The 17,445-nt window shown below is 51.9% G+C and overlaps 2 protein-coding genes and 1 non-coding gene across 3 annotated transcripts; 2 read left to right on the top strand and 1 right to left on the bottom strand.

The window, feature by feature from the left end:
* Nucleotides 1-5,137: 5,137 nt before the first annotated feature.
* Nucleotides 5,138-5,959, top strand: BDP81DRAFT_79940 (uncharacterized protein). The gene has a single exon (XM_060596296.1). It carries the CDS (start codon nt 5,311-5,313, stop codon nt 5,860-5,862), a length of 552 nt encoding a protein of 183 aa, XP_060450288.1. The 5' UTR covers nt 5,138-5,310; the 3' UTR covers nt 5,863-5,959.
* Nucleotides 5,960-7,964, bottom strand: BDP81DRAFT_79939 (laccase-like multicopper oxidase). The gene is made up of 3 exons (XM_060596295.1): nt 7,465-7,964; nt 7,259-7,404; nt 5,960-7,207 (listed from the first exon to the last, which is right to left on the bottom strand). The coding sequence occupies exons 1-3, from the start codon at nt 7,789-7,791 to the stop codon at nt 6,058-6,060; spliced, it is 1,623 nt and encodes a 540-aa protein (XP_060450287.1). The 5' UTR covers nt 7,792-7,964; the 3' UTR covers nt 5,960-6,057.
* An 8,530-nt stretch (nt 7,965-16,494) lies between these two features.
* BDP81DRAFT_t68 lies at nt 16,495-16,582 on the top strand. Its single transcript has one exon. It is a non-coding gene; the product is annotated as a tRNA-Asp (tRNA).
* Nucleotides 16,583-17,445: the final 863 nt, after the last annotated feature.

The raw sequence follows: 17,445 nt of genomic DNA, 5'->3' as shown, positions 1-17,445 counted from the left end.
CGCATGCTTGTCCGAACATCGGGCGTACAGGGCTTCCTGTCTTTTTCCTGGCCATGGCTTTCCATCTGCACACCTTCCGTCCTCTGTCCTACGTGGACTGTTGACTTTCAAGACCAAGGAACCCTATCGTTCTACCCCCCAAGGACTACGGAATAAGATGAACAACCTACTTTCCGTAGATCTGACACGCCCCCCTCTCTGCAGGACGCATCTTGGCTCCTGCCAGATCCAACTTTATCCAAGTTCCCGTAGTGCCGGCGCGCCGCTTGGTCAGTACGGGGGGCCTCTTTTTCTTTCCTGCCCTACGTCGGGAAAGGGTATGTATGGGACGAATGGACGAGAAAGGCGTTTTTTCTCCCGGCCCCAGGCCTGTGGTTTATTCCTATGCCGCTCGGCTCGGAGGACATGTCTCGGTCGAACCATGCCGGCTGTATTTACTGTTGTCTCTCTATAGGTATGTTTTTTGAGGGGGGCTTTTTTCGTCCAGTTTTGTTTCGATCTCAAGTTTATCGGGATAATCAGGAGATCTCGCTTGAGGATCAGGAGATCTTGCGTTGGGAGATGTGAGTTTCTGTCTCCTTTGAGATGTCTTGACCGTTGGAGGTTTATCGGGTCCCCGGGCATTGGGACAGATTCAATCTTCTTGCAGCCTTTGAGAGGTTCATTCAACTAGGATGAGTAAAGTTGGGGCATGCTTTAGTTACTTGATGTACTAGTTGATCATAGCGAACTAGATCCCTGGAGTACCATTCCATCATTTACAACGTAGGCCTGACACTTGGATTCCATCATACGTGTTAGACTATCCTAATCCTCTAGGATCACAGAGCCAGTTGATTCCGTTCATGATCCGAGACGGGGAACGGCTCAACTCTAGAACCCGGAGACCAAGGGACATTGCCTAGTATCCTTTGAGAGTCCCCGAGAATTGTGTAATCTATCCGATCTGGACATGATGAAAAGTCCATGAAGCCGTTGATTGTATCCTCAACGCAGATGCAGACTGCCCTCCTAAGTCCGAACATCCGTAACCCACGGGCATTCATAGATGTCTATCTGTCTTGTCGTGCTGTCTTGCTTATCAGAGTTATCAGGCATCGAATACAATCACGCCCTCTCTACCTCCCTACGTGTCCATGACTTATGTGCAAGTATGTATGTCTGCCCGTCTTTGCTCTCAGCAGCCAGGCATGTAAGTAGAAAGGCAAACAAGGTCGTGCTTGCAGCATCTCGTAATTGGATGGAAGCGCGCATCGGCGGACATACACACACGCGCGCGCGCGCATATACCTCATGTACCAAGCTTACACACGTCCCCGCCGCGCGCTCAGCCATTGCCCGAGGCGTACAGATTCTGACACGAACATGGAAAGGTAAGAGACGAACCAAAAGGTGACGTTCACCGGGTTGGAGGAGGAGCACCAATGTCTCACGCACATCCCGCTTTTTCTCTCTTGTCTTGAACGAATCAAGAGTTTGGATTGAGGGCATATTTTTTCTTCCCTCCATTGCTGACTGGAAGTGTCTCCCTCTCCAAGTTTCTCTTTGACTTTTTGCTGTTTGGTTTACCTTTTCTTGGTGATCCTTGGAACCAAGTTACCCAAGCTCTTGGGCTGCTTCCCCGGGTTGACCTCTTTTTTCGTTTTCATCCCCTCTTTTTCCTCTCTCTTGGATCTTGGACCTTTGGGGCCTTGGGACAGAACCTCAAATCCCATCGCAATGAACCCACGAATGAGACGTGGAAACGAGACCGAACATGATTACTTTTTGAATCAAATTATATCCGAGAGACCGTGGTTTGTCCATCTCTGGTCCTCTCTGTACCTACTTTCGAAGTTCACGCCCTCAAAGGAGAACAGTCAGACACGCCCGTGATGTGGTGATATCTCCAAGACCATACTAATGGAGACGAACAGACCACAAGGCCTCCCATTTTATTTATTTATTTTTACACCTGTCACGGCTCTGTATGTTTCAACCGGGTTCTTCGACGGATCCCGCTAGAATCCCGTCTTCCCGTACTTGGTAGGTTTCGTTTTGTGCGAACCCGTGGAGATGGGAACCAGTCAATTTTCTGCTTGGGTTAGTCAGGCCAGCCCAGTCAGTTCGTGGTTCCGGTGAACTGGGTAGAGTTTTGGGGGAAAAAGTCCATGAACGCCAGCGTTCATCTTCTCTTTGGCCAAGTATTCCGGGGGTTTCGTTTCCCGGCGTACAGTCTCCCCCGTTCCCCCTTCCCACGGCTCCTCGACCAAACCTTACAACCTGTGTAAGAGGGCAGGTAAGATTGGAAGCGGTCAAGCTTCTTCGGTGCCGCTGTGGTATGACTTGCGTCAGCTCCGTTTGGGGGGGAAAGGGCGGTTGAGGAGCCGTGACGAATAGGAAGGAGACTTGGTGTTTCCCCTTCTTTCCGGCATCGTATCCCGGAATCCTTCCTAATCTTTGTTTTTCCCAACTCTTTCCCAACTCCTCTACCTTTTCTCGACTTATTACTGTCATTGTTAGAGCCGATCACATAGTTCCAGTCAAGTTGACCGGACTGGAAGGGTATCACTCGGCTTTCTCTTCCTAGCTTTAGATGAGCATTCAAACGCTACCTCTCATTCCTTACCTCAAGTCCCCTTCCTCTTTGTCGATGGACGGAATCTCTTTCTTCTTCTCTGATTACCTTGCAGTCTTTGTTATGTCCGTGATATCTCCTATCCTCTCACTGCGGTCATCGAGACCTGGTCTCTGCTTACTCCCTCCTTCTTACGGGTAAGGGCCACCATCCATGCTGTGCTCCAGGAACCTGACCACCCAGAGCTGGGCATCGGAAAGTTTCCCAAGGGCCTTTTTTCTGTCTCTTGTCTTTGCGTTACGCGTACGTGTGAGTGTGTGCGTGGTGTGGATTGGCCTCTCTCATGTCCCAGACACGATACTGCATGCTCTGATGTAGGCAGGGGGCGCCAGATGGAACACACACATACACACATATGTACAGACAGACACACACACACACACACACACACACACACACACACACACACACACACACACACACACACACCGCAAGGCAAGCAACAGCCCAATAGAGGCCCAGTAAGGTCTGCATCGGGTTTCCAGAGATGCAGATCACGGAGGTTGCACAGGCGGGATAGGGCACGCCGAGCCGGGCGCCCTTACTCTCCTGCGGGAAGGTCGAAGGTATATAACTCGAGGTAGGGTGGCAAAAATGCTCAATTACCAACCCTTCTGTTTACTTCTCTCGCTTCTGTTGTTGAGTTGTTGCATATTTCGTTCTTCGAAATACTCCCTTCTCCCCCCTCACCCTCTCTAGTGGGCATCCGACAGAGGTATTACGGCTGCCATCTCATCAACTCCTGTCCTTCGCCCCTTCAACTTGTTTTACTATTCCGTCCCTCTCTCTCTAGTCCGCTTATTCAGGGAAAAGAATGGAACCTCGACCTGCCAACGATGTCCCGGATACCACGCACGACGATACCATTTCTCTCATGATCCTCGAGTATCTTTGATCATCGGAATCCCCGCATCAGCTTTCTACCCACATCGTCTCGCACTATTATACCACTACCTCTAAGCTTTTCTCTCTGGATGCTAGAGGGAGCTAGTTGGGCATCACACCTTTCAAGCACTCTTCAACCCCCACAACCGCGCAAGATGAGCAGGCGGCAACGCGTCGCTGCAAAGTGGACGATGTTTCTCATTTTCATCCGTAATCCTTCCCTCCTTTGAGAATCTCTTTAGGAGAGCAAAGATGGTTTGCGAACTCGATTCCCATACCCGTCTTGGACGTTTCTTGGACGAACGGGAGGCTCTGGCCCAAGAGAATACCGCTCAGCTACTGAACTCCATTCGGTTGGTAACAGCAACAGTCAAGATCTCTCGAGACTTTATATTACGGAAATTAAAGGTCTTCGGTCATGTAATCACGATTCCATCTTCAGGATGGGAAAACAAGCGTGGTTGTGGAAGTCTCGGTTTTCTTCTCAAGATGTACAACTTTTTAATTCCATAAAACACGTCCAACATTTACACCCAAGTCAGTCGTCACTATCTTCACCTCTAGAAACCTGTTACACAAGCCAAACCCACCCGGAACAACATCCTGATACCAATTCCATCCTCACCACTTATCAACACTCCCAAAGAATGAGCCTCTGCACAGCCAAGACAACTCCGCGTCGATCCGGTCTCACATACGATACGAGGCCTGCTAGCAATACCACACACCAATTCAGACTAGCTTCGACACGCGATAGTCGACTTCCTTCTCGGCAACATCCGCAAGACCCTTCTCTGGTCTATACAAACTAGATCTCTTGCGGATTAGACTCACGCCAGCGCCAAGACCGAGAAGACTGAGATCGGTTCAGGCGCGTCGGTGGTGGCTGCAAACCCCAACAACGACGAGAGCCGCAATGCGCGCTCCCGCTGCGAATCAGCCTCAAATGCACTCAAACTAGCTCATAGAGTTGGCACATACGCGCACCCAACGACACTTTATAAAGAGCCCATATCAGTCCGGGGTTTTTGGTGCCTATTCTCTTTGGCTTTACTTTCACACGTGCGCATTCTCGATACCGCCAATGACGGATACACCCCGAAACATCATGATGGCACGACTGTCGTCGTTTTGGGGGGTGAGTTTGTCGTTCGACATGGAGGTGTTCTTCCGGAAGCCAACACCTTCATGCCTCTCATCAGCCTTCATCCGAAGTTCTGGCACTCAGCGTTCCGTGTTCTCCCTTCCTTCACCTTTGACTTGTTTCGTTTCAAGCTCTTCAGAAACGAGGAATCGCATGGGATAGGCGCGTCATTGTTTGACATCCTTTCCATGTTTTCCGTTTCCCTCCGTCGAGGGTTATATTGAGATTACTCACTTTCGAACGGGCACTTGAACAAAGCAAGCACGCAACTGATTCTAAAACGGAATCGCCTCGGTTGTTGGCAAGCATGGCGAACATCGGGCTACAATCATCACCAAGACTCGGGAATCACGATATTTGGGGCTTGGTCAACTAGCCCGCATTTTGCCTTCCTCGCCCACCCGAATCTCGACGGCTCTATTCGTAGCATAGAGCTTGGTCGTGCGACACCTACCGAACGCTATACCGGCACCCATTGGTATCTTGTCGAATATTTAGTGGATTGGGGAGATGCCGAGATTTTGGGGATGTTTTTCGTTATTCCCAGTCGCATACACATGACCGAGGAGCCTCGGCGTCAACACTCTCGACGTGCGTCAATCTCATCCGAACTTCAATCACATTCCGACACCCCCTGTCTACCCGCGTCTGCCTCCCTTCAGCGATGTCCAGATTGCAGCGTCTGCAGAAGACACAGCTCAATCGGCACCTTGAAGGAAGGCTACGTAACTCATGCAGTTACGACAAATGGCTTCACAGTCCACCCACGATTCACAGCCCCAGAGTCAAGATCAAAGTTTTCAACAACTTCCTTCTCATTACCCCCCATTTTCTACTTAAATATGTTTTATCCCCACCGACGGCTCCATCATATACAATTCAGAAAGGAAAATATCTCAATCTACCAGGGTCGTCAGACCTCCCATGCCAAACCTCGGCATCACCAAAACGACTCGCCACAAGGGAGCGAGACGAGGTAGACGACGAGAGGGGCAGGTGGGAGAAGTCGCTCGTAGTAGAGCGACCGTTATTACATATTAGTCCGACCGACCCTTCTCGTCACCCCATATCTCTCCCCCTCACCCTTCCTCATCACCGTCATCAGCTCCGCCAAAACAATAAGTCCTATGCATATCCACATGGCATCATGGGTACTATTTACAAGAACGGTAATGGGAGTCCCATTCAGGAAAAGAAAAATATTATGTGTGATTAGGTGTCAGGTCTCCGTTGCTTTAGAGACCGGTGCGGCGGATGGTGCGTCCGCGGAACTGGGCGGGAGGCTGGATGGGCGCGTTGTAACGCTTGGTGGGAGGCGAGGCGGGAGGGTTGTAGGCGGCACTAAAGTAAGTGTCAGTTTTCGATAATACAAAAAGATCACTGCAACGTTCTGAAAAGGAAAGGAGAAGACTTACCCAGTATACGTGGGGAAAGGCTCGAGGTTCATGCCAGTCTGATCAAGCACGTTGGCCGTGTTACCGGCAGCGTTACCAGCAGTGGGGATACCCTGAGCACGGCAGGCGGCCTTGTGGTCATCCGGGATGGTGAGGTTGCGGAGCCTCTCGGGGGCCTCGATGATGGTGGCGGTGAGACCCATCTCGACGTGCCACTCAATGTGGCAGTGGAAGAGGTAGACGCCGGGGTTCTTGGCCTCGAAGCGCAGGACGGCGTGGGAATTACCCATGACGGTGACGGTGTCGCGGCGCGGGGGCTTCTGATTGAGGCGGGCGCGGGCGACACCGGGCCAGACGCCCGTGTTGGAAGCGGGGCGTCTGACAACCTGGAAGTGGTGGCCGTGCAGATGGAAGGGGTGGTTGGCGTCGTTGTTGTTGTTGACGACGATGTCGACAATGTCGCCGTAGTTTACGACAAAGGGGTGGACGGCGCCGTAGACGAGGGGGTTGGTGTTGTTCTCGCCCGTGGTGGAGGCAGTGTAGAGAGTGGGCACCTTCTGGTCGACGTAAGGGGAGCCGTTTACGCAAGCACGCGGGATGCCGTTCTTGTCGAAGCAGAACTGCCAGTCGAACTGGAAGATCTTGGTGGCGGCGGGGAGGATGGCGACGTCTCCGTAGGGCTCAAAGACGGCATCGTCAGATGGGCGCCACTCCTTGACGGCGTCGGCACCAAAGGTTCTGTCGGGGAACATGACGAGCTGTCCAGTGTAGTTGAAGGGCCAGCTCTGAGCAAAGTTCTTGTTGCTGTAGTCGCGGTTGATATCGGCAGCGACGAGGAAACCATAGTTGCGGTTATCGCGGTCAATACACTTGATGAGAACATCATAACGCTGGGCAGGAGAAATGCGCAGCATGTATGCGGTCTTTTGTTTGATGAAGGCGGCATCGGACATGATGACGTTCATGTCGTGAGAGTCGAAGTGAATCATGAAGGAAGCAAAGGCGGCATAGTTGATCATGCGGATGCGGTAGGTCTTTCCCTTCACAAAATTGAACTTGGCGCCGAGTCCATCGTTGACGACAATGCCATTGGGGATAGGGGGCGCGAAGCGAGTGTTGGACGGAAGCAGCATGTTCTGTACCAAAGGAATGGTCTCCGAGTTGTACCTGCATCGAATTAGTCTGGAAGTCTCACTCGCATTCTCGTGCAGCACTTACCAGTCTGAAACAGACAGGATGTACTCCTCATCGTATTGCCCAGCATAGGGGTCCGCGGGGTCGTGAATAATCAGGGGACCACGCATGCCGTCAGGGTACTGGCCCATGTTGTGGGAGTGCCACCAGTAAGTGCCACCCGTATCAGCCTATATGGTTTCGTTAGCTGTGTTGCTACAAGATTCAATATCCATATTGTTTCGACTTACAGTGAAGGAGTAGGTCATGGTCAGGTCCGGAGGGAGAGGGCACTGAGTGACCATGCTGGGGCCGTCCATCCAGTTGGTGCTGACCTGGTCGATGCCGTGGAAGTGAATACCGGTGGTCTGGTTGCCAAGCTTGTTGGTGAGGTGGACAACAACGGTGTCTCCCACGGTGGCCTCGATCTTGGGGCAAGGCCATTGGCCGTTGATGCCAATGACGGCTCTCGAGACATTGTTAGGGGCAACATTGACCCAAGTGGCCTCCCAATTGTAGGTCACAGTCGCGGCAAGGGCAGTATTGGCCCAAGCCAAGGCGAAGAGAGACCGCAACATATTGGGCACTCGAGACTAGACAGACCTGGTCTAGCGAGCTGAAATTAAGTAATTATGGTTACTCTTCCGGCGAACGAGTGGAGGAAGGAAGTACGAATGCAGGGGGAAAAGAAGGGAAAGGGAAGACGCGAGTGAGGAGTGGGATCTCGTACCATAACCCGAAGAGGGAGAGGAAGAGAACTTATACAGGATGAATGACACGAGGAGTATATGCACGGCCAGAGCTTGAGAAAGGTAGGCTCTGGACGCTGCAGCCTTCTCTTAGACCGGCCGGCCCCGGCTGCTTCGTAGATTTGAAGCTTTGACATGGTGCCGGGCTTGGGTTTGGCAAAAGTCGATCGATGCTCGGGCGAGGCAAGACGGGGCGCCGGAGCAAAACGACGGCCTGGATGACATATGGCGTTGTGCTGACTGCTTGCACATGGCATGTATTGGAGTTGGGCATGGCCAGGCGTATAAGCCACAGCTGGGTATTAGCTCGATGCATGGTCGGATGTCCGTTGGATGCAGCGAGCTAGGGGAGGGGGGACTAGACCCCGTCAAGGCTATCTAGGATGGTTCGTATCATCAACTCTTGGGCAAGTGTGCATGAAAGAGAGCATGGTGTGGCAGGTCCTCAGACGAATGAGTGTCGGGACAACAGTCGATATCCATGACTAGGGCCGGTGACCCTCTACTCGGGGCGCTTGAGACAGCGGCAACATGGCCGTGTATTCCTGTGGACGCGGAAGAAGAAACTCGTGAGCTATAGACGAGGAAGAGAAGTGCATGAGCAATCTAGAGTTGCAGCTCTCACTAAGAAAGCAAGGGGGTCATCAGACGTGTTCAGCGTGCGGTTGACCAAAGCCCTGGTGCTTTCCGGGGTGCGCTAGCTGGTCAGAAGAGTCGATGAGCAGAGTTGACAATCACTGGATATGTCCACAATTGGGTGGTGATTATACGCCACCATGCAAGAAGGGCTCTCTGCAGGATAAGGAAATGAACCGGGGAGGTTATTGAGGAACACAGCAGGAAGTGCTGGCCCGAATCCCTGGTCTTGCAGAGAGAAATCCTCGCAAGAGATCTCTCAACAACGACTTGATAGGCAACTCCTCGAGGCTGACCTTGCCGCCTTGCGAGAACGAGAGTTCACAGTCCACGTCGAAGGAAGCGTAAGACGGTTCTTCGGCAAGCAGACCACTCGCTGCACAGAAGGAGCAAGCGACCTACTTTCAAGAGTCAGTGTTCGAATTGTGGGTGTAGGGGAAAAGCGTGAGATTGCAGGCCTAGTTCGGCCGAAGCGCTCAGGTACATGCCGACGTCATGGCGGTAGACTTTACCATCTCGAGGTTGGGCTAATACCATTCTGTACGAATCTAGAGCCGAGGAAGGGAGCGCTCTGGTGAGATGGGATGGTCGCCGGATTCCGTCCGCCGGATTCTTCGTCCCAAGAAGCCCGCGAGCGTGGGCATTGTGCAGTTCCGTCATCTTGGCATCAAGAAGCAGACGTTGGATGAGAAGTGAATCAAGAATTTGCTATCCCAAAACTCCTTGCGGTGGCGTCGACGAGTGTGGATTACCTCAACGTGTGTGGACCTGTCTCGTAGGAGAGCCAAGATTGGGGGTGCTGAACCAGGTGAACCAGGTCTCGGTGCTAGGCCCAAAATGGTCCATTTTGTGCTGCCGTTATGGTTAAGAATTGGGTCCCAAGTGCCTTCCAGTGACCACTTGACTTTCGATTCGGGAACTTTTGGGCCTTGCCGTGTACGACGAGACTTTCGAGCTGCGGTGAAAGGTGCGGCCCCTTGAAAGTGTACGCCCACGGGTGTGCCTGTGTACTGTACTGTATATCTGACTTACCGTCCGTCTCTGTGGATGGTGAGGATGCATCGGCCACTGTAGTGCCATCGTGGTCTGCAAGAGACGTGTCAGGCCAATGATGAATTGGCGCTAATGAACAAAGAAAAGGGACGGCCGGCCAGGATTATCGTTCGCTGAATTAGACTAGCCAGGCGACCTCGTGGGTATCAACATCAGCATTTGTGTGTTGAACGCAGTAGAATGCTGGTTCAACGACGCTGTGGTGAAAGTTGGTTATGGGCGCAGCAGAGCCAAGCTGCCAACATGGCAGGGAATATGCACAAGCCAGCTGTAGTCATGCTGCCTTTCCCTGCTGGCGTTGGCCCATGCGCAAGTAAGCAGTGAGATGTCGGGATCGTGCGAGTAAACGTGTATGGATGAAGATATTGCCAACAAGCACCCGAGTGAGGTGAGAGTTGTTGTTGGAAGAAACGCTCTCTTGGGACGGCTGACGGTACGTAACGGAAGATATGCTTATGCCTGAGGCTCTTGGCTCACTTAGACTACTTAGACTACTTAGACCGAGTACCTACTAACTGCCTTCGGTGCTACGGCACTCGAGGTGGTACCTATCCGTAGGCTAAGGCAGTCAGTAAGGTACCTTACCTTACGCGGAGCTGGTTGAGAAGGAGGAGAGCCAAGTGCCCTGAGATGGGAAATTTCCTCCCGCATTAGCGCTGGCGGGATCGTATTCCCCTCTAACCTGAAGGCCCCCTCCCTCTTGCCCCGTTCCCCCGTTCCCCTTTCCCACACTCAAAATAGCTTTGGGAAGCAGCTTGGAGCTGCACTTAACGTCGGTCCAAGAGGCTTGGTCCTTCTTGGGCCGGTGAGCCTTGCCTTAGTTGCAGTAGCATCAGATTCACCTTCCAGTCCGTTTGTCCTTGTTGTCCGTCCCACTACCGTACACTCTACCAAACGGACGGCGGCATGAGAACTACCACCTAGCTTCAACAACGAACACCGTCGCGATCAGGCCGGCACCCACAGGGATTGTACGATACCTAGTCGGGGATCAACAGATCAGTGATCGACCACGGCACCATTAACCGAGCTGTTGCCAGCCGAAGACCCCAGTAAGGTCTATCTCTTCACGATACGTGACTTGACCGGCACCACATACTGATGGGGCCGGCTATTCAAGGTTGACCTCTTCGAGTCCGAGTCCGAGACCTTTGTCGCCTATAGCTTACATCATCACTTCGTCTCTCCGTGTCACTGACCTCTTCTAACTTGTTTCTAGAAATGGTAGCTGTATCCGTTTCGAACAGAAAACCCCGAGTTTCCGGCCCGTTCAGTCCGTTCACCGCACTCCCCTTCGAAGACCATCCCGTCGCCCGCTTCGTTGGCCCTGTAATGCCCACCAAGTTCACGTAATCAGAAGTTTCAACCTTTCTGAATAATGTATAGCATTCGGATTGACAGGATTGACAAGGCCACGGACTTCATCTGCGTTTGGCACACTTTGCGGGTTCGATGACCTCTGAATTCCACACAATGAAACTCTCCCACACCACTCGACGTCACCAAAAGTGTGCATACCTACCATGTGGCCACGTCCAGTTCATGGCACTACATACAATGCTCGAGTGAGACCGGCAGAGGATATGCCGCATGCAACTGCAAAGCCGGTCTCCTCAGTGCTCACCATTCACTTATTGTCGTTGTGGAATGTGATCGTCCACCTCACCGAACACGACGACTATCCGTACTCCGTACAGTCTAACAGAACGGCCCCTTGGCTTTTCAGGTGGCCCGTAAGCCACACCATCCACGGGCTAAGGCGAGATGCGACCACCACTTCGGCACCCGCAGCACTACTTGTATTACTTGGGTACCGTTGCAACACACCCTCGACATCCTTGTCCCAGATCGCCTATCCATCTGATTGCCCGCTAAATGCGACATTCCTTGCCAGGACATGACCCTAGCCAGCACGTTAACATGAGCTCCGGGCCCCCGAGTTGTCGAGGACTCGAGCATGCCCTGGACTAACAGCTTAGTGGCACTTCGCTCCTCGCGTGTTGGCCCACTCACCACTTGAGTACCCCTATGAAGTCCACCTTAGAATGGCTAACCATCGTTTGACAGCATGAAATTCTGTCGCTCGCCAAGCCTGGTCCGAACGGCGCGTCTAGAGGTTTCCGTCCATCCAAGACACACCCGCCCGCGGCTTCCGCTAGATCGGATGGCCCATTCCGCGCTGCCAACGCGTGTCAATGAAACGGGCCAGTGCCGCGGCGTCTGTCTACAGCTCTGTGTTACACATGGTGGTCGAGATACCACCATTGCACGAAGAGAAGTGCTGTCTTGAGCCAGGCCATGTGAGCTCCTCTTGCTTCAATGCATGTAAGAACAGGCCTGCGTGTGTTGATCCCACAAAGAACACGTCAAACCTGCTTCTGGGGCGTCAAGAATCCTGCACACAGGAAGAGCCTAGGCGAAGCTGAGCTGGATGGATCGGGAAAACGCTTGAGTACCCCAGGCCTTACCAAAAGGCTGAGCCACTTAGCAGAGGGATTCTATTCACGCATATGCACGGATCATAGAAGATCGAATGTCTCTCCTTGGCGCTTCTTTTCGCTTTTGCAGCTCTCGCTGCCCGTATTGCCGTCTAGCTCGCTGCTGTCTCTCGCTTCGACCGTTCCAGCTCATCGTATCATCCGTCCGGCCTGAGCTTTGTTTCTTCTTCCCGTTATCCAAGCTTTTAACGGCGGGCATCACTTGCATTCTTTGAATAATGGAGGTCAGGTAAAATTGTTATCAAGTCACTCAGATTGAGTGCCTGAGTAAGCATAGCTGTGTTATTTTTGGTGGTTAAGTCTGAGGTCCTAACAGCACACAGGTCTACCAAACGCGGCTGGCCCAAAGCCTCGGTATCTCATCCAAGTCCAGTCATGAGTATAAGTGATACTCATGCTGTACAACCAATGTTGGTGGTTCAAGGAACTCGATGCCAGGCGCCCGCGACCTAGAAATTACTGCATTTCAATGCAGCTAGCAAAATTGTGCATTCCGTCCCATCTCGACGCATCAGAGGCAATGATCCCAGTTTGACGGCTTACGGCTAATCAGCAGTTGACGCTGAACATTGGTACAATTGGCGGCGTCAACATCCAGAGATACGGTCAGCTTAATGTCCCCTCCCTGGACACCGCCTATTTTGAATGCCGAGCCCGGCATATCCAGCTTCCCAGCTATCCTGGTGAGGTTACCCAGAATCTCCTTTCCCAAGGCGGCAACACCTTGCGGGCAGTACTAAGACGCAGATGTAACTCAGAGGCTGATGCACACCTCAGCATCGTGCATGCGCCCTCGACGGAAATATTGCAGAGCGCGCCGCTTAGCGGCCAAGCCTTACCTCGTGAGTGGATGGATGGGAAGCATCCCGCCCCTAGCGTGCATCATTCACCGAGCCTTGCAGGAACCCCTGGTCCCCGTCCGCATCACTGTGGCTGACAACAAAGAGAAGTCGCTCCATTCAACACCCAGTTTACTTTGGATTGCCTGTTGCTTATCGAAGCCCTACTACGGCGGGGGGGGGGGGGGGGGGCGGGAGCGCCCAGCTGACAGCCTCGTTGCTCAACGGCCTTGGGGTTGCAGAGCATTGATATTGATGCAGCCAAAGGATGATGGCCATTGGAATGCACTGGACGGCTGGCTGACAATTCTCAAGGTGCTGCCTCGGAACAATAGACCGCTGACCACCAGTGGCGCCTGGTGTCTTTGATCAAAATGGAAAATTGTCGCCTGATTCAGACCATCGCCCGACCCTCTCAGCGGCACTTGTTCAAAATCTCCGCGCTCATTAGCAACTCCCGACCGGATCGCCGGATTTTTGGCCCGTAAATGTGGAGATATCGGGGCAAGCCCCGGAGGACCCGCTCCCAGGTCCGAGTCCTCGATGCTTCGGTGTTTTGATTGTTTGTTAGGAAAGCCCGAGAGTCCTGCAGCCCAGCAACTCCCGTTACAACTAGCTGGGTATCACTGAATCGTTTATTCGTGACACGGCAATCCGGCACTGATTGGACTCCGGGTTTCCGCTCCCAGAGCCCGAATTTTTCATCCGAAAACCTGGTCACCGCAAGGGACTCTCCACAGCTCCGTGCTTCTTAACTAAAAGCATCCAGTCCGGCGGGATAAGGTAGTAATCCCAATAGTCGGCAGAGAATGGTGTTGGCTGCTGTCAACTTCCCCAAGACAGTTCGACTGTTGTTTGACACCCGGCGAACCACGAGGCTGGGTCTCCTAGACACGCTTTGATCGTAACGCACGCTCCGTGCTTCAAAGAAAACTAGCCTCTTGTCGATACTACTGTGAGTACGCCACAAAGTCAGGTCTTTCGAATAATCTGAAACGAATTCCTTCAGTAGTCGCTCGGTCACTTGCTTGCGTAACACGATGTTTGGCACGACCGCTGTTGCCCTCGTTTCTGCCCTGTCCACTTTGATGGCTCTGAGCAAATCGTATGTTTGTCTTTCTCTATACTGGCCAAACTGAGACCACGGCGAAGGGACCTCGTCGTCGCCGCGACGACATATTCCGGGATGACCGCTGGTAGCGCCCGCCGAGACTTGCGGCGTGTCTTGCGGGAAGGACGATGAGCGGGCGGGCGGTCGACCCATTGGCCACCCCGCTCCGAACACGAGGTCTTGGTCGACCGTGCTTTGGAGGAGAACTTGGGTGCTTGAGGTATCTTGTTCCCGGAGGCTGGTCTGCGTCGGTGGCAACATGGTGTCGCTTGAGATGTAGCTACAATCTTCAATCTAGAACCTCTATGATGCGACAAGAGTAGGTGTAGGTTAAATATCCGGGTTACGTCCGCGAGAACTCAGTTGATGAACCCATCGCCCCTCGCGAGAGCGAGCATCGAAGTATTGGCTGTCGAAGAGCCCTGTCAAAATGAAGCTTCTAGAACTTAGACTCCAGAAGCTGGTAGGTTCATATACCCAGTGTTGAGGCATTCGAAGATTTTGCCACATTTGGCATGGCTTCAATGTTGACATTATTTGAACCATTGAACCAGGGCACATGTCTCTTTCCACCCACGCTCTGTCGACTATTCCCGACCCAGTGGAAACAATTCGCTAAAGCGACACGTAAAGCATGTCAATTCCCGACAGCGTCTTCTACAGTTCACATGTCATGAACTCGGATTCATGACAATTTTAGTTTCTCTGAACCATGTAGGCGAAGAGAAAGTTTCTAGTCCTCGCAACTTGATTGCGGAATCCGACATGTATCTCTCCCACTTAATTGAATCCCATATGGCAGCATGTGAAATGCAAAACATTCGGCCTTAGCCTCGGGATTTATTCAACATCGCACCCGGCAAAGGTGATGAATCGCAACCCATCATCTGAACTTCTTCCTCCATTGACTAGAAGGTTTCCAAATCACTTCCCTTGGTAAGAGCTCAGAATCCTGTCAACTCTAAGAGATGGAACAAGGTACTAAGGGGTAACCATGCACCAGAAGCTCGACTGAATGAGCCCAAGCGCTTCTCTCCTTCATCCCAATTTTGATCGTGATCACTACGTGTTGCCCCCCCCGACGGAGTTCCGTTGCTTGGAAAATCGCGACGGTCAGATTTGAACTTGGCTCGATTCACTTGAGAACTTTAGATCCATGACATGATTTCTAGGGGCTTGGATGCCATTTGCCTCGGGAGAGAACTTGTTGTGAATAGAAAGCCTCGATTGAGTGGTTTCTTTGGCTCCTTCTTCCGATGTAAGTGTTCACTCGTCTTCTTTAATCCGTCAGCTCTGCCTTACCATCTCATCCGAGGTATGAAGTGTGAGAGTGGAGCCGACGGTAAGATGATGATGAGCAGTTGCTCGTTGGATATCATGTAAGATCAAAGCATGAGATGTATTGAAGATGAGCTCTGGAGGTGTTTTCAATTTCGAGGTCAGAGTCGGCGTCCCCACTAGTGAGTGGCGGAAACACCTTCGACTATCGAGCAAAGTTAGTCGGCATCAAGCCTTGATACCGCTAATCTCATCCGACGGCGAAAGCTCGTCTTCATCGCTAGGTTTCACACGTCCGTTGTAGTCGTATAGTCGTATAGTCGAATTTTACCCTTCCAGAGAGGAGATCGGGGTATTGAGCGACAGTGGTGAGAAACGTAGTGACTTTGATCATAAGAAGAGACAGGTGATTCCTTGGAGTATGAGGATGAGTTGTTCAAGACACCGGATAATTCAACAACTAATACGAAGTTGAGCTCATGTTATTAGTTGCCCGTTTTCTTGGGATTACATTGCCGGTCTATGCAATTCAGTTGCAGACTGGAAGGGGCACGGCTGGTAGCTGGAAGCATGTCGGACTTGGTGAAAATATCAGCATTGAAGGAGTGTGTCGGGCCAAGAGGAGTATTGTGGGTTGAGATGAGTAGGCACGGCTAGCATGAATACGCCTCCTTTGGAAGGCTCATTTAGAGCAAGTCCTTACTGATAGACCTGTCAGTCTGCTTCTCATGCGTAGCTCTTCCCCTCCCTGGACTCGATGCAAGTTTCCTGAAAGTGATTGTTCAGTCGTGGTGTTTGAGTGACAGTTCGCCGTGACAGATTCAAGAAGAGCTTCTAGATGATTCCAGGTTGTCATCTCATCTTTCTTTTTGTTTACTATGCCAAGTTGGTTAAGTTGGCGTTGATCATGATCCGTAGTCAACTACCTACTACATTACACAAGAGGTGAGATCAACCCATCCCCCAGCCGGTATATCCCACAACTTCTCAATTTTCTCTTCGCATTGAACCATCCCATTGAAATCTCTTTCTTCCCCACTCACCATTAGGTGCGGGTTGTGCTGTGGGGTCGTCGCCAGCCATAGTTGTCGTGAGAGGATCTCCCATCACAACAACATCCCCGATAGTCTAGTGGTGAGGATATCTGCTTGTCATTGAGTTTCAACGATTCGCAGGGGACCGGGGTTCAATTCCCCGTCGAGGAGTTTCTCTTTTGCTCTGCATCACTTATTTTTGAGTTGTCGTGAAGAAAGGGTGGTATTGATGAGTTTTCGGTGGTTGCGACGCGGGTGGTGAGTCGTGGGAGTCGGTGTCGCAGGACGGCGGACCGTATTGCACTAAATGAAACTTGGGAAGGTGCGGTAGGTTTCAAAGTACTCGTTTCTCTCTTTTGGAGTTCCTAGCTCTTTCCTTACTTTCGAAATCTCATTTGACCTGTTTGATACTCCTCAGTGTATACACATCGAGCCCTCGGTAGTGGAGGGCGCAAGGTAAGTTCTTATTGAAGGAACTCTTTCCAATCAGATAGATTTCATCGAGCTTGCATAGCTTTAAGCAAGGGCACTGCGGCCGCACAGCTATGCCCTTTTGGCGCAGGAGCAAGGTTCCGACAAAATCCAGGACATAGAGCTGAGCTGCGATGAGTATGAGGACGAGGACGACTCCGCTAGCGCCTTTATAGAGTCAGAGGAGGAAGACCAAGAAGCATTCAACGATGTCATAGCCTTAGGGCATACGTTTGATACAGTCGATTCCAGCTTTGGGGCATCGAAGTGCAAGCGGGATGCAGAGAGAGAAGAGGTACAAGGATAAGAAAGCGAGGCATGCAAAGAGAGAGGAAGTTGGAAGATGAGGTAGAGGATTAGCCAAAGGCAAGGAGAGGAGGGAAACGAGAAGTTTCATCGACTGTCTCTCGCGCAGGCACGAAAACGTTGTCTTGCGTCTTGGTAGAGCTGCTGCTCTCGGATAAGACTGGGTGCGCTATTGATATGGAATTGACTATTGTGTGTTGAACTACGAGCTTTCTCCCTATGAATGATCCCTTCGTAATGCATGAAACTTAAGCAGC

The sequence above is a fragment of the Colletotrichum phormii genome (genome assembly GCF_030913505.1).
Source record: "Colletotrichum phormii strain CBS 102054 chromosome Unknown BDP81scaffold_2, whole genome shotgun sequence".
Classification (NCBI taxonomy): Eukaryota; Fungi; Ascomycota; class Sordariomycetes; order Glomerellales; family Glomerellaceae; genus Colletotrichum; species Colletotrichum phormii.
This window is presented reverse-complemented; position numbering and strand designations above follow the sequence as displayed.